Below are 16,339 nucleotides of genomic sequence, written 5' to 3' on the forward strand. Positions count from 1 at the left end.
CCCATTGTCCTCATATTATTATATCACATATTTAGTTAGGCCAATATTCAATGTAGACATTATGATGATAAATTGCCATAAAAATCCTAGTTTTTACTCTTGTGGTATACCATGACCACCTTTTGTTTTTCCTGGAGTCAATAAAAGTCTTGTTTGTTTAGTTTTCTCCATATTTTTCATCTATTTAATCCTAAACTCTACCAAATTGTATAAATCCATTCTGTTTATTCCATCCTCAGATGTTCTGAAATTTCATAATGTTTAGTCTTGGTGTTTTTCATCTATTGTGCTAGGCACAGTACGGCCCTTTTAACCCAGAAATCATATTCTTTAGCTCTAGAAAGTGTTCTGGAATTGTATCTTTGATAATTTTCTTCCTTCTGTTTATTTCATTATCTTTTTCTGGAACTCCTATTATTTGATATTAGATTTCATATATTGCTTCTCTAACTTACCTTTCTTCTCCATTTTTTGTGTTTTCCTCCTGACTTTTTTTTTTTTTCTGGGAAATCTCCTCAACTTATCTTCTAATCCTTCTATTGAGTTTTCCATTCTGCTACTGCATTTAATTTGTTCTCTGAATATTCACCCCCTCTTTTTTTTTCACAGCATCCTATTCCTATTCAATGGATGCAATATACATTTTTTTATCTCAGTGAAGTTTTTTTTTCCAGTATCTTCCTTGTATTCCTATTTCTGCTTGGTTTCTTCTCTTATTTTTAATTTTATTATGGTGGGAACACTTAACATGAGACATACTCTCAAATTTGTAAGAGTGCAATAGAGTATTGTTGACTGTAGGCACAGTGCTGTGCAGATTTCTAGAACCTATTCATCTTGCATAACTGAAACTATACCTGTTGAATAGCAGCTCCCCACATCCCTTTCTTCCAGGGCCCTGGCAACCAACATTCTACTCTCTACTTCTATGAATTTGACTTCTTTAGATATCTCATACAGGTGGAATCATATAGTATTTTTCTTCCTGTGACTGGCTTATTTCACTTACCATAGTATCCTCAAAGTTCTTCTATAGTGTTGCATATAGCAGGATATCCTTTTTTTTTTTTTAACATCTGTATTGGAGTATAATTGCTTTACAATGGTGTGTTAGTTTCTGCTTTATAACAAAGTGAATCAGCTATACATATACATATACCCCAATATTCCTTCTTTTTTAAGGCTGAATAATATTCCATTGTATGAATATACTGTATTTTCTTTCTCCATTCATCCCTCAATGGTCACTTAGGTTGTTTCCACACTGGGTTATTGTGAAAAAGGCTGCAATGAACACGGGAGTGCAAATATATCTTCTAGATCCTGACTGCAATTAGTTTGAATAAAAACCCAGAAGTGGGATTGCTGGATCATATATGGTAGTTCTACTTCTAATTTTTTGAGTAACTGCCATACGGTGTTCCATTGCAGCTTCACTATTTTACATTCCCATCAACAGTGTACAAGGGCGTCCAATTTCTCCATATCCTTGCCAACACTTTTTTTTTTTTAAATAATAACCATCCTAAGAGTTGTGAGGTGATATCTCACTATGGTCTTGATTTGCATTTCCCTAATGGTTAGTGATCTTTTCATATACCTGTTGGCAATGCAAATGTCTTCTTTGGGGGAAATGTCTATTCAAGTTCTTTGTCATTTTTTAATCAGGTTATTTGGATTTCTTTTCCTTTTGAATTGTGGGAGTTTCCAATATATTTTGGATATTAATCCCTTATCAGATATGTGGTTTGCAAATATTTTCTCCCTTTTTATAGGTTGCCTTTTCACCCTGTTGTTTCTTCTTCTGTGCAGAAGCTTTTTAGTTTTATCAAGGCCCACTTGTCTAATTTTGCTTTTGTTGCCTGTGCTTTTGGTGTCACATAAAGAAATAACTGCCAAGACCAATTGTCATGAAGATTTTCCCCTATGTTTTCTCCTAGGAGTTTTATAGTTGCTGTTCTCACGTTTAAGTCCTTACTACATTTTGAGTTGACTTTTCTGTATGATATAAGGTATGGGTCCAATTTCATTCTTTTGTATGTGGATACCCAGTTTTGCCAACATCATTTGTTGAAGAGACTATTTCTCCCACATTGTGTATTCTTGGCACTCTTGTCAAAGATCAGGTGACCATATATTTATGGATTTAGTTCTGGGCCCTCTATTCTGTCCTACTGATCTATATGTCTGTATTGCCAGTACTATAATGTTATATTTACTGTAGCTTTGCAATATATTGATACTTCGAAATCAGTTAAGTGTTGATTTTCTGTCCAAATGTTCTATCCATTATTACAGGTGGGGGTACTGAAGTCTCCTACTATGATTGTATTGATGCCTATTCCTACCTTCATTTCCGTCAGTGTTTGCCTCATATGCTATGGGCTCTGATGTTGGGTGAATATTTATTCATAATTGTTACGTGTTCCTGATGAATTGACCCTTATATAATTATATAATGTCCTTCTTTGTCTCTTATAATAGTTATTGACTTAAAGTTTATTTTTATCTGATATAAGTATAGCCCCTCCTGCTCTCTTTTGGTCACCATTTGCATGGAGTATCTTTCCCCACCCATTTACTTTCAGTCCATGTGTGTCCTTAAATCTAAAATGAGTCTTTTGTAGACAGCATATGGCTGGATTTTTTTTCAATCTATTCAGCCACTCTTTGTCTTTTGATTGGGTTTAATCCATTTATACTTACAGTAATTACTGATAGAGAAGGACTATTACAATTTTGTTAATTGTTTTCTGTTTTGTAGTTCTTTTGCCTCTCTTTCCTCTCTTGCCATGTTCCTTTGTCTTTCACTGATTCTTTTATGTTGATATGCTTTGACTCCTTTCTATTTTTCTTTTGTTTCCTCTATAGGCATTTTTTGTGTGTGTAGTTACCATGGGGCTTACACAAAACATAGTTTAAACGGTCTACTTTAAGCTGATAACAATTTAACAAAAACTCTACACTTTTACTTCACCCCTCAAACACACTTTGCAATACTGATGTTACAATTTACATCCTTTTATATGGTGTATCCATTAACATATTTTTATAGTTATATTTAATACTTTTGTCATTTAACTTTTATACTAGAATTAAAAGTGATTTATATGTCACTGTTATAGTATTAGTATATTTGTCTATATACTTACCAGTGAGTTTTATACTTTCATATGCTTTTATGTTGCTGTTTTAGAGTCCTTTGTTTCAACTTGAAAAACTCCCTCTAGCATTTCTTGTAAGGCAGGTCTAGTGATGATTAACTCCTTCAGCTTTTGTTTGTCTGGAAAATTCCTTATCTTCTCTTCATTTCTTAAGGACAGCTTTGCTGGTTAGAGTATTGTTGGTTGACAGTTTTTTTCTTTCAGCACTTTGTCTATAAAATTCCACTCCCTTCTTGCCTGCAAGGTTTCTTCTGAGAAATCCACTGATAGTCTAATGGGGTCCCCTTGTACATATCAAGTCGCTTTTTTAGTTGCTGCTTTCAAAATTCTCTTTTTGTCTTTGACTTTTGACAATTTGATTATGTGCACCCATGTGAATTTCTTTGGTTCATCTTATTTGAGGTTTGTTGGGGTTCCTAGGTCTGGATGTACATTTCCTTCCCCACACTTAGGAAGTTTACAGCCACCATTTCTGTGAAAAAGCCTTCTGGTCCTTTCTCTTTCCCTCCCTTCCTACCTCCCTTTTCCCTATGGGACTCCCACAATCCATATACTGATCTGTTTTCTTAACAGAAATCTCAAACTTTCTTCATTCTTTTATATTCTTTTTCCTTTTTGCTCCTCTGACTGGATAATTTCAAATGACTTATCTTTGAGTTTGCCAATTCTTTCTTCTGCTTGATCTAGTCCAATCTCTTTTACTGGGTTTTTAAAATTCATTTACTGTTTTTCTCAGCTCTAAGATTTCTTTTTGGTTAACTTTTTTCCTATCTCTTTCTTAAAATTCTCATTTTTTCCGTGCATTGTTCTCCTGAGCTCTTTATGAACATTTGTTGAACATCTTTATGACAATTATTTTGAATTCTCTGTCAGGTAGTCCATATATTTCCATTTAATTAGGGTCAGTTTCTAGAGCTTTATCTTATTCCCATTTTTAGGACCATGTTTCCCTGTTTCTTTTTCTTTAATGATTTGTGTTGGTATCTGCACATTAGAAAAAACAGCCACCTCTCCCAGTCTTCACAGATACGCCTCGTACAGAAGACCTTCACCAATCTTCCCAACCAGAGATTCTGGGATCCTCTCAAACCTTCTTTCCAGTTCAAACCATAGTCTTTGTTCTTAGTGCCCATGAGGAATCTAGAATACACCAAGTCCCATCAGTGTTCCAAGACAGATGAGACAAAAACTATTCCTTTGAGCAGCCCCCGGAAATGTTGGAATGTTGGACACAGTCCAACTCTTTCCCACCCCAGAGAGAAGCTGGGATCTAGTGAATGTTTTTATGCTGGGACAAAATACTATCTTTGCTTCAGCACTCATCAGACTTCTAGAGTATGTCAGGTCCCATCAGCCCTCTGAGGCAGATAAGATAGTAGGCAATTCTTTGACCATTCCCAGAAAATTGAGAACTTTTGACACATGCTTCAGTCCTTTCCCTCCCTCCCTAGGGAGAAGCTGGGAGCTGAAGGTTTCCTGCCAACCTGTGCTGGGGGTGTGAATTATGGTGAAAGGGTGTCTTGAATTTTCCTACTGGCTTCTCTGGGTGGGGGGGGGCCGCGTTGGGTCTTTGTTGCTGTGCGCAGGCTTTCTCTAGTTGCGTTGAGTGGGGGCTACTCTTCTTCGTTGTGGTGCACGGGCTTCTCATTGTGGTGGCTTCTTTTGTTGCTGAGCATGGGTTCTAGGTGTGCGGGCTTCAGTAGTTGTGGCTTGCGGGCTCTAGAGCATAGGCTCAGTACTTGTGGCACATGGGCTTAGTTGCTCCATGGCATGTGGGATCTTCCCGGACCAGGGATCAAACCCGTGTCCCCTGCATTGGCAAGTGGATTCTTAACTACTGTGCCACCAGGGAAGTCCTTCCTACTGCCTTTGATGTGACTGGTCTCAAGCTTGCCTGGGGTACAGGAGCCCCTCAGCTAGTTTTTAGATTTCTCACAAAGGGAATTAGTCCATGTATTGTTGAATTGGTGTGTCCCTGGGGGAAGGCAGGTCTAGGGTTTCCTATTCTAACACCTTACTGACTCACTACCATATTTTGCTTTGTTCTGATCTCTATGTTTTATGTTAGAGGGTTTTCTCAGAAGTCTAGTAGTCCTTGGCTCTCTGCTCATATTTAAGAGGGGGCCCTAAATGGCTAAGTGGGATCTCTATGGCTTAGAAGTATTTTACAAGCCACATTGAAAACTTTTCTGGGATACTATGGTATTGTACAAACTAACTTGTTTCTGGGGTATTCCTATTGTTGACTTAGGACTCAGTTTTTTCAATTCTGCTTTATCAGACCATTTGCTCTCTAGCTTTCCAAACTTTATGCTTTATTCTTTCCCATTCTCTTTACTCTTATGTGCTTATGTCTTTTTTAAAAAGCCATTGCACAAAGTTGTGGAGGAAGGCATGTGTTCAATCTGCATCATTAACCAAAGGCTCTTAATTATACATATAGTAAATGTAAATAACTCTTAATTTGTAGAAAAAATTCAGACAGGGAGATGGTCTAGTCAACCTTTTAGTTATTGAAAAGTAAGAGAAGTACAGGAAATAAAAGATAGCCCATAGTTCAAGAGAACAAGTATACATATGTTATGTGCAAAACTGCTTACTAACTGGATATGTATTACATGTAAATGCTAATCTCTTCATCCTTCCCTGATCTGAGGGCTTTTGATCTATAGTCCTATGTGACTGAGAATGGAACACAATGGATAGCAGGCAGAAGAAGGTTTTGGTGGAAGATAAGTATACCTCCTGAAAAGGAACGTTATTCATTGCAGGATTTGTGGACAAAGGAGCAATTTCTATAGTGGAGCAAATTAAGGTTGAAATTATTTTCTCACCTAAATAATCTGATCCTCTGAAGAGTTCAGGCGATGGGAAGCTACTTAAACTCTCTTCAAAACTCTTGTATTCTGTATAAGAGTCTGTGATTGAGTAACTAGGAAGAGAGCTAGAAATATCATGCTGTAAACTTAGTCCTGTAGAATAAACAAACAAACAAAAAGGGTAAAATGTTTCAACAGTAAACAGATTCAAAATCCTAAGAATTCAAAGTTGTAGAAATGTACATGCAGTTGTATACTAATAATGTAAAATTACACATACAACTGAAAAGGCATATTATTTTACACAATCTTAAATTGTACTTTAATCTGAGAAAATAATTCTGTATTTGATATGGAGAAAATGTAGTATAAACCTTTTCCATTGTTTTTCAAAGTTTTATAATTTATTCCTTCCCTACTTTGGTTCAGTTATAATTCTTGGCTCAAAAATGCAAGTTTTATCAACTATACTTCAATAAAAAATAAATATAAATAAATAAAATGTATACCTAATTTTTTAAATGCAAGTTTTATATAAAAGTAACCCAATAACTGTAAGCTAACTAGCTGAGAAGAAGAAACAGTGATTCTAGTTATTCCATTTAAAAAACAATGAGCATGGGCTTCCCTGGTGGCGCAGTGGTTGGGAGTCTGCCTGCCAATGCAGGGGACGCGGGTTCGAGCCCTGGTCTGGGAGGATCCCGCGTGCCGCGGAGCGGCTGGGCCCGTGAGCCACAACTACTGAGCCTGCGCGTCTGGAGCCTGTGCTCCGCAACAACAGAGGCCGCGATAGTGAGAGGCCTGCACACCGTGATGAAGAGTGGCCCTCGCTTGACACAACTGGAGGGAGCCCTCGCACAGAAACGAAGACCCAACACAGCCATAAATAAAATAAATAAATAAATAATTTTTTAAAAAAACAAAAAACAATGAGCATAAACAGAGACTCAAAGGAACATAGATCAAAGGAACTGAACAGAGAGCCCAGAAATAGACTCACACATATAAGAGTAACTGATTTTTGACCAAGATGCAAAGGCAAGTCAGTGGAGAAAGCATATTCTTTTAAACAAATGTTGGAACTGGATATCCATATGCAAAAGCAAAACAAAACAACTTGCATTCATACCTTCCATCATATAAAAAATTAACTCTAAATGCATCATGATTCTAAATGCAAATCCTAAAACTACAAAACTTCTAGAAAAAAACACAGGAGAAAATCTTCATGACAATGAGTTAGGCAAAGATTTCTTTGATATAACACTAAAAGGATGATTCATAAAACAACAGCAGTGATAAACTGGACTTCATCAAATTTTAAACCTTTTATTTGAAAGAGATGGTTAAGGTGAGAAGACAAGCCATAGATTAAGAGAAAACATTTGTAAATGGACTGGAATCCAAAATATAAAGAACTCCGAAAACTCAGTAATAAGAAAACAAACATCTCAGTAGGAAATTGGGGTAAATATCTGAACAGAAAATCTCCCAGAATCGGAGGTCTTAAAGTCATCCCTGTGAGAGTAGACTAGAATGAAAACCTTTCCAATAAATGGGATAGAACTTAGTATTTATTTGAAGAACCAGAAGATTTAGTAAGGAAAGGGAAAATATACTCTGCTATAGTCAGCCAGCATTTATCAAACACTTCCAACATGATAAAACAGAGGTCAACGATAATAGAAACTGTCGGGGTGTGGGGTAAGGGATGAAAGGAGAGCATTACTCTGAAAACCCATTATCTTCTGCCCTGCCCTATCTATACCTATCTCTGCTCATCCATTACCTACCTGAGACAACTAACTCTTTATCCTTCCCATTTTGACCTTACCACACCCTTCTCTTCCACTCCAACCCCCTCCTTAAAGTTGACAATTGTTTCCTACCTGGCCACCTCCTCCAGCCACCAGTGCAACACTTAAATTGACTGACTCAAGCTACCATCCTTCTTCACCTCTTCAGACGTCAGAGGTAAGTTATGCCTCTAAGTATCTTTTGCTTCCCCTATTTCAGCTGCCCTAGAGTGTCCTTCCCTGTCCTTGCTACTTTTTACTTTTCTCACTCTGTCTTCATCCTTCTCACCGACATGTTGCTACATCTCTCGTGCCTTCCACCTCTCAAAATTCCATGAACACCACTCGCAGGAGAGCTAACCCTTCCACCAAACCCAGAACTCAAGCCAGGCTTGGAAATTAGGAAAGCCCTGTACTCACCATCTAGGTAGTTTGGTAGAGAAAAGAATAAACAAATGTTCCTGATTATAACAGTAGAAAGTTGTTTCTGGTGTCACAAGTTAGAAATGTAAATGCACTTAAAATTACATTTATATCAAATTATACCATACATTTAAAAAAGTCAAATAGTTCTACAAGGCTTTTATCAAAAACCTCTTGTTTCATAACCCCCATCATAATGAAACAACTGTTTTCAACCCTATTAACTCTATTGTTTCTTTTAATATCTTCCTCTATATTTTTAAATTAAATGTATTCAATGATTCTATCATTATGACTGCTTAAATATATTTAGAGCTGAGCCATGTACTATGAGCTATATTATTTATATCAACTTTTTGCTACAAGTTTTTGTTTTTCCTTTGAGTTACTGATAACCTAATTTTTAATTAGTTTTCTAAGTACCCATTTCATCCCAACTTTTTGCAAAAGTGTAAATTTCCTCTCAACAATTTTTTTTAAATGCCAGGTTATCTATCAGTTCTTTTCTTTTTCTTTTCTTTTCTTTCCTTCCTTCCTCCTTCCCTGCCTCTCTCTCTCTCCTCCTCTTTCCTTCTTTTTTTTTCTCTTTTTTAAAAAAATATTGCTACTGGAGATCTCAATACACTTGCTCAAATTTGGACTTGTTATCCTCTAGACATGCTGCACACATGTCTTCCCGGGATTTCACTTTACCATGATCCTAAGAAATTCTTTCACATATTTTATGTATTAGAGCCTCTGACTTCTGGATCTCATGATTTCTTCTTTATTGATTTACTTTCTGGTTTTGCTGGACTATCTTCTTCATTTCTTGAGAAAAGGTGCATGGAAGACCTGTCTAAAAAATTTCTTTATACTATCTTCACACTTGAGTGATTGTTTAGCTGAGTACAGAATTCTAGACCAGTATATTTAAAAAACTGATTGCATTTTTTAGTGTTTGACAGATTTAAACCTCACTGCTCCATGTTCCCCTTCTGCCCCATATCTGTACAAGCTGATAAGCCCTGGTGCTCCATCTTCTGGCAACACCAGCAAGTTAAAACCTCACCCCAGCCCCACCCTCTAACCATCTAAAAACCCCAACACAGTCTCCTTTCCCTGCTCTCTCAAGTCATTTTCAGTCCTGCTCAGGAGACACCCTCCTCTCTAGAAGGCTTCATTATATCAGTAATAAACCTTTCCATACCCTCCTGGTATGTGAGTGGCATCATTAACCTTGAAATTGGAAACAAATTTTGAGTGGGAATCTATCCTGTCTCTGGAAAACTGAAGGATTTCTCTCTTTATCCTGAGGATTTTTAAATTACATAACGTTGTGCCTTGGTGTGGGTCTTTTTCATTCATTGTGATGGGCAGTTGGTGCGCTCTTTCAATATGTACACTCATAACCATTTTTAATTCTAGAAAAATTTCTAGTTTTATGTGTTTAATAATTCCCTTTCTGTTTACTTTATAATATCTGGAACTACTATTTTTCAGATGTTAGAATGCCTAGACTTAGCTTATAATTATTTTTCTTTTTAAAATAGCAGCTTTATTGAAATACAATTCATATTCCATAAATCCCAATCTTTTAAAGTATACAATTCGGCGGTTTTTTAGTATACTCATAGAGTTGGGTCACCACTATTTCTATCTTTTATCGTCTCTTTAATGTCTGTTCAACTTTTGGAATATTTCCTTAAATTCATCACCCAATCCTTCATAGAATGTTTTCCTAATTCCATGTTACTATTTTTTAAGAATTCTTTTTGTTCTCTGAATGCTCCTTTTTATAGTAGCCTGCACTTGTTTCATGGACACACTTTTTCATCATCCTGAGGATAATAATGAAAACATGGCTTAGAAGTTTTTTTCTTTGCATTGTCTGTGTCCTTCAAGTTTCTTTTTATTTGGTATCTAACTTTTATTTTAAATATTTTCTTTAAATGCCTGGTAATTCTTGAATGTTTAAGAATGAGGCACTAGGACTCCCCTGGTGGCACAGTGGTTAAGAATCTGCCTGCCAATGCAGGGGACATGGGTTTGAGCCCTGGTCCGGGAAGGTCCCACATGCCGCATAGTAATTAAGCCTGTGCGCCACAACTACTGAGCCTGCGCTCTAGAGCCTGCGAGCCACAACAACTGAGCCTGCATGCCACAACTACTGAAGCCCGCATGCCTAGAGCCAGTGCTCCGCAACGAGAAGCTACCAGAATGAGAAGCTCGCACACCGCAAGGAAAAGTAGCCCCCGCTCGCCGCCAACTAGAGAAAGCCCGTGCGCAGCCACAAAGACCCAATGCAGCCAAAAATAAATAAATAAATAAATATTTAAAAAAAAAAAAAAAGAATGAGGCAACTAAATAGCAGTTGGAAACTCTGGATTCATAAGTGGGGTTTAGGAAGTAGTGGGCTTTACTGAAGGGTATTTGGACACGGACCAGGTCATTACTGCCAGAAAATAGGTCTTTTCCAAAAGAGGAATCCTCCAGTCCCTTAACTGGGGTGTATTTTCCTGAGTGGGGTAAGGAGTCTGGGGTAAGTAAACAGACTTTAGTTAATTCCCTTCCCTCCTTCTCCCACCACCTCCCACTGCTAGTTTGCAATACAGCACCCCTGCCCTCAGCAGTACTGAGCATCCCTGTGTCCAGACCCTTTGCTTCAATGTCTCTGGACTGCCATGGTGGGAAAAAGAGTAGCTGCCTGGCTACACAGTGTTGGGGAAGAGATCACAGCATCTAATTGCTACTTTTAAAGATTTCCAAAAATCCTATTTTCAACATTAACTCTACCTATTCCTTCAGGAGTATGTGATGCCTCTAATTTCTGAAACTTCAGCCTGCCTCAGTTTGCTTCTTGGTTTGTTCTAGGTATCTAGGTATCAGCTTTTTTTTTTTTTCTTCTGTCTGTTAGGCCTATTATAATGTATTCATCTACCTTCCAGATTCCAAACTTTTGCTGATTATCTCTTGTCAGCTGAGGTCTCTTTTTCTCTATGTTGTGGATTCATGCCTTTTTTAATGCCTTTATTGGTATTTTAGTGAGGTTTCAGAAGGGAGAAGTAAACGTATATGTTCAATCCTCCATATTAAATATGAAATCCTGAGTTAATTTTAATCATATTGCAAAATTACTAGATTCCAAGACAGAATTAAAACAATTAATTATATGTTAAATAGAATTCTGTGGGCTGCTCAAAACCTAACCATTTATATTTTATTATAGTATAAAGTATTCTAGGTCTCAAATATCAATCAACAAATGAACTCAGAATACAATCAGTTTGTTAATTAGAGACAGTCTATTTTCTATTTCCGCATACCTTTCACACGTCAATTTGATAAAGCTAGTAACCAAGGACATTTATCATATATTTAAACTACAATTTAAAAAAATACTGATTATGGTAAAATTGTTTATTTCCTCTAAATAGAGTAGAAAACTCATTCAACAAGCATTTCAAACTATTTTATGTCCCAAGAGTGGAATAGGAAGATAAAAGGTAGTGCTTATTTTCAATAGCTTTAGGGCCTAGAGGAACAAAAACAATTATACTGCTGTCCTGAGTCCTATGGCAGTGCCATAGAATTACCAGGATAGAACAACTCATCTAAAAAGAGAGAACAGCAGTCAGGAGAGGCTTCCCAGTAGAGACAGCACCTGAATCTATTTTTGAAGAACTAGCAGAAGTTAACCAGGCAAAGAGGGGAGAAGAAGGAGGGAAAAGCATTTGCTGAGTACCTCCCATGTTCTTTTGCACTATATTTTAAGAAAATTCCTCTATTCTATTTTCTAGCTAGCTAATTTAATCTTCAGCTGAATACATCTCAATATTAGGTTAATTTATTGTTCTAAAATTTGATGATATTTTTAGTTTCCAGGGACTAAAATTTTTTTTTATAGCAGCCTGTTATATTATGGATTCAACGGCCTCTTGTCTCTAAAGAGATATTTAAAGTTTTCTACCATTTCCCTCAGGTGTTAATTATTTTGTTTGTTGCATTTGTGGCCTCTCTTCCATGGCACTGATTTTCTTCAAAGATTTGACTGTTTCTGATTGTCTGTTCATATCTCTATTTGAGAATCTGTTTGTATGGCACAGAGTATAAATTCTGAAACAACAACCTACCTCTGGAGATTTTAGAAGAGTGATGAGACATTCTTGGAACTCACGGTCTAGGTGGGGATGTCCTCCTGTATTTTCCAGGTATTGTAGGTTACATGGGGACACTGCCCTATTTGGCTAGTATCCACATTGGAAGTCTCTTATATCAGAATTCCCACTTCAGAGAGCCATAATGTATCTTTTTCCTGGGCTTAACAACCATAAGCATAATCTATATTTTTAACTTTTTTGCCCCTCTGCTCTCTGTGTGGCAATCTGGAGTTACTTCAGACTCCCTTCTGTTTCTCACTCCAGCTCCAACATTGACCCTAAGGAGCCAAAGTGAAGACTTAGTTCACTTTGCTTGGCAGTAATTCCTAGGGTTTTGACCTGGCAGCAGGCACTGGGAGCTGCCAGTGTTTCCAATGTAAGAAGGGGATGAGAAGGGAGACAGGTCATACAGTGCCAGAATGTAGTGCTTAATCCACCACCTTGACAACTCCTTCAGGGTCCCATCTATTACAGTGTTTTGCGTTTATTGACCAAGTGTTTTGAGTTAAGTGTATCTCCAGAGCTATTCTTAACTCTGCAGTGGTTTTTCTCTGCTCTTCATATATTCATCAGCCGGATCTCATCTGTTTTTAAGAATTCCTCAGTATTTCTGGTGTGGTAATGGCATCCTTTCTTGTTTTCAAAAATAACTTCAATTACGCCGAACTTCTATCAGTAGCCCTCCATATCCAACTGCCTATTTGACATTACTACTACTAAGATGTCTATCTTAAACACACCCATAACTTAATATATTAAAAAGAGAATTTATGATCTTTCCCTCAAACAAGGTTTTTTCAGTGAATGCTACCACCTTATACTCAGTTATGCAAGCCAGAAACACGTGTCATCTTTGATACCTCCATTTTCTTCACTCTTCATTTGCCAAATTCTGTCAATTTCATTTCCTACAACAGCCATAAGATACGCCCACTTCCTTCCATTTCCAATGTCATCCCATAGTACAAAGAGCCATCATTCCTCCCCTTAACTACTGCAATAGCCTCCCAACTGGTCTATTTACATCTACTCCTACTTTTTTCATTACTGTAGCTAATACCTTCATATCATTCCCTATTTAAAAAACTTCAGTGGCTTCTGCTGCTCCAAAGGTAAACATCAGTATCTTTGGCATGGCCTGTAAGGCTATGCAAAGCCTCAGTCTGTCCAACCTTGTCTTATTATCACACTTCCTCGTCTCTACTTTAGCCACACTGGCCTTCCTTCAGTTCACTGAACACAAAATGCTCAGTCCCACGTTAGGGTCTTTGCACATGCTGTTCCCTCTGCCTGGATTTCTCTTTATTCGCCTCTCTTTATAGTTAAGCTCTTTTCTTCAGATCTCAATTAAATTGCCATTCCCTCATGGAAGTTTTCCCTAATCTCTTCAACTAAATTCAGTTACACTCAAGTTAACCTCACTTTTGTAGCACTTATCGCAATTATAATTTACTGGTGTGTGCTTGAAGGCTTTGAGGATGAAGTCTACAGCACAGGCCGAAGGATTCAACTTGGACCAGGAGAAAGACATCTCTTCCACTGAGATGGGAAGATAAGGCAGAGATACAAATGTATGCTTATGTTTGTAAGAAAGCAAGTTGAAGAAGTTCACATTGCCAGTCTTACCTGATACTCGTTCACTATTTGATAAACTACTATCAACCTGGAGGTCATCTGTCACTGACTCCTATATGAAATAAGAATTAAAGATATAACACAAATTATGAGATGGAATATTTTTATATTATAATATTATAACACATTGATTTGGTTATTTTGAAAATGCAAAACTAATATCAACTTTGTATATCAGTTTCATATGTAATACATTCTTTCAGCTTATTGATACAGATGTAGTTTGATATTTAATATTAAATCTTAAAATATAATATTATGGACATATCTAGGGAGTCAACAATATACTAGTCAACTAACTATTGTGGGATAAACCAGCAACTAGAAAATGAAGATGAATATTTTCTGATACCCTAAGTAGGAAAGAATTTTTTCCCTCTAAATATGAAAGCAAAATAAATCAAAAGAAAATGATTGATAAATAAGTCTAAAATACCAAAAATAAAATTAAAGGCAAACAAATGTGGAAATATTTGTAACATGTGTGTGTAAAAGTACAACTATCTTCAATATATAATGAATAAGTATTTCACCAAAAAATCACACAAATGGCCAATAAAATGAGAAAAAATATCAACTTTACTAGCATTCAAAGAAATGGAAAGTAAAACAACATGTTACTTTTCATCTATCAAATATCTATCTACCTATCGATAGGTAGATAGATAGATATTTTAAGTTTCAGATAAGATGGTGCCAACTGGCCAACATGAATCAAAACTTTAAATATAATCCAACCCTTGACCCACTGCAACGTATTTGTCTTAGGATAACAATCTGAGGTACACACAAAAAATTTCTGTGGTAGGATATCTACTGATATCTAAAACAGCAAAACCTTAGAAACAATCTCAATCCCCCAACCACAGAAAAATAGTTATACAAATTACAGTATACCTATGTATAAGACAAAGCACTATGCAGACACTAAAAACCATATTTTTGAAGATTACTTAATGTTAGAGGAATTTACACAATAAGATAATTTGTAAAAAAAATTTTTAAAGGCACAGAAAAAAAGGAATGGAAGGAAAAATACAAAACTTAAAAGAAACTGCTTAAACGTTTTTTTGCATAGTCTGAATAATCTATTAGGGACACAACACTGTTAAAATCTCGGGAAAAGCCTTTTTAAAAAAAATGCCTTTAGGGCTTCCCTGGTGGCGCAGTGGTTGAGAATCTGCCTGCCAATGCAGGGGACACGGGTTCGAGCCCTGGTCTGGGAAGATCCCACATGCCGCGGAGCAACTAGGCCCGTGAGCCACAACTACTGAGCCTGCGCGTCTGGAGCCTGTGCTCCGCAACGAGAGGCCGCGATGGTGAGAGGCCCGCGCACCACGATGAAGAGTGGCCCCCACTTGCCGCAACTAGAGAAAGCCCTCGCACAGAAACGAAGACCCAACACAGCCATAAATAAATAAAAATTTAAAAACAAAAAACAAAAAACCAAAAACTTAAAAAAAAATGCCTTTTATTAAAACTGCCCTCCCCCAAAAAACATGTCAAAGAGAAATATGCAAGCCAAAATGCTGGATTGTGACTATCCAATTTAATGCTAATGTCAGATGAGTCACAAGCAATTTTTAAAATCTGAGTTTCTCCAAACTACTGCTACACATCTTTAAAATACTGTACAGAATCCACATTAAATACAGTAGATCAGGAAGTTATATAATATTCTAATGATGATGAATCCTCTGTTTCTAACTGTTAATGCAAAGTCAGATGAGGAAACATGAAAATGGCTTTGAAATGTTTAAGTGCTACCAAACATTAGAGAATTACTAAGAAACACTTTATATCTGTCACACAGAAAATTAGCCGGTAATGAATATTTCTTAAATTTTTGTCAAAGGAAAGAAAAAACAAAAATGCATGGCTATGAGTCTACCAGAATCATTAATTCAAGGCCCTGTCTGAAGATACAGCATCAATGTTTATAAAAACACTAGAAAGCTATGTAGTCTCTATAGAACAAAGACCATATTATACTTTCACCCGGAGGTACATCAGGTACCACTGGTCTCTACCTTAAGCTTATCCAAGGACCATAGGAGAAACATACATACACTCAATGGAGCAATCTTCTCATCCTGGGCTTCTTCACTAGTGCTATTTTCATGCAGGCTTTTCTCTCCTGTACCTCTTAACTGAGTGCTAACAAACAAACAACACAATTACTTTGCACCGTCTGAACTTGGCTCTCCACGTCCCTGATCACTATTCACACTGTTATAATCTGAAAAGCTCTGTGGGGACATAATTAACAAGAAGTAAGGAACACAGCAGGTGAATTGTATCAATAACCAATTGATGCCACGAATGCTTTCCCGGAGGTTTTCTCTTACTTGCTTTTAGGCAAC

At 36.9% G+C, this 16,339-nt stretch overlaps 1 protein-coding gene across 1 annotated transcript in view; it reads right to left on the reverse strand.

The window, feature by feature from the left end:
- Positions 1-16,339, reverse strand: part of MEIKIN (meiotic kinetochore factor) — a 141,977-nt gene that overhangs the window by 118,445 nt on the left and 7,193 nt on the right. Inside the window, exons 2-4 of the mRNA XM_082380435.1 lie at positions 16,046-16,133; positions 13,968-14,028; positions 5,999-6,136 (exon numbers count right to left, since the gene is read on the reverse strand). Coding sequence (XP_082236561.1) covers positions 5,999-6,136; positions 13,968-14,028; positions 16,046-16,133 — 287 coding nt within the window. The remainder of the gene's footprint in view (positions 1-5,998; positions 6,137-13,967; positions 14,029-16,045; positions 16,134-16,339) is intronic.

Source organism: Balaenoptera borealis (genome assembly GCF_965194805.1).
Source record: "Balaenoptera borealis genome assembly, chromosome: 2".
Taxonomy (NCBI): Eukaryota; Metazoa; Chordata; class Mammalia; order Artiodactyla; family Balaenopteridae; genus Balaenoptera; species Balaenoptera borealis.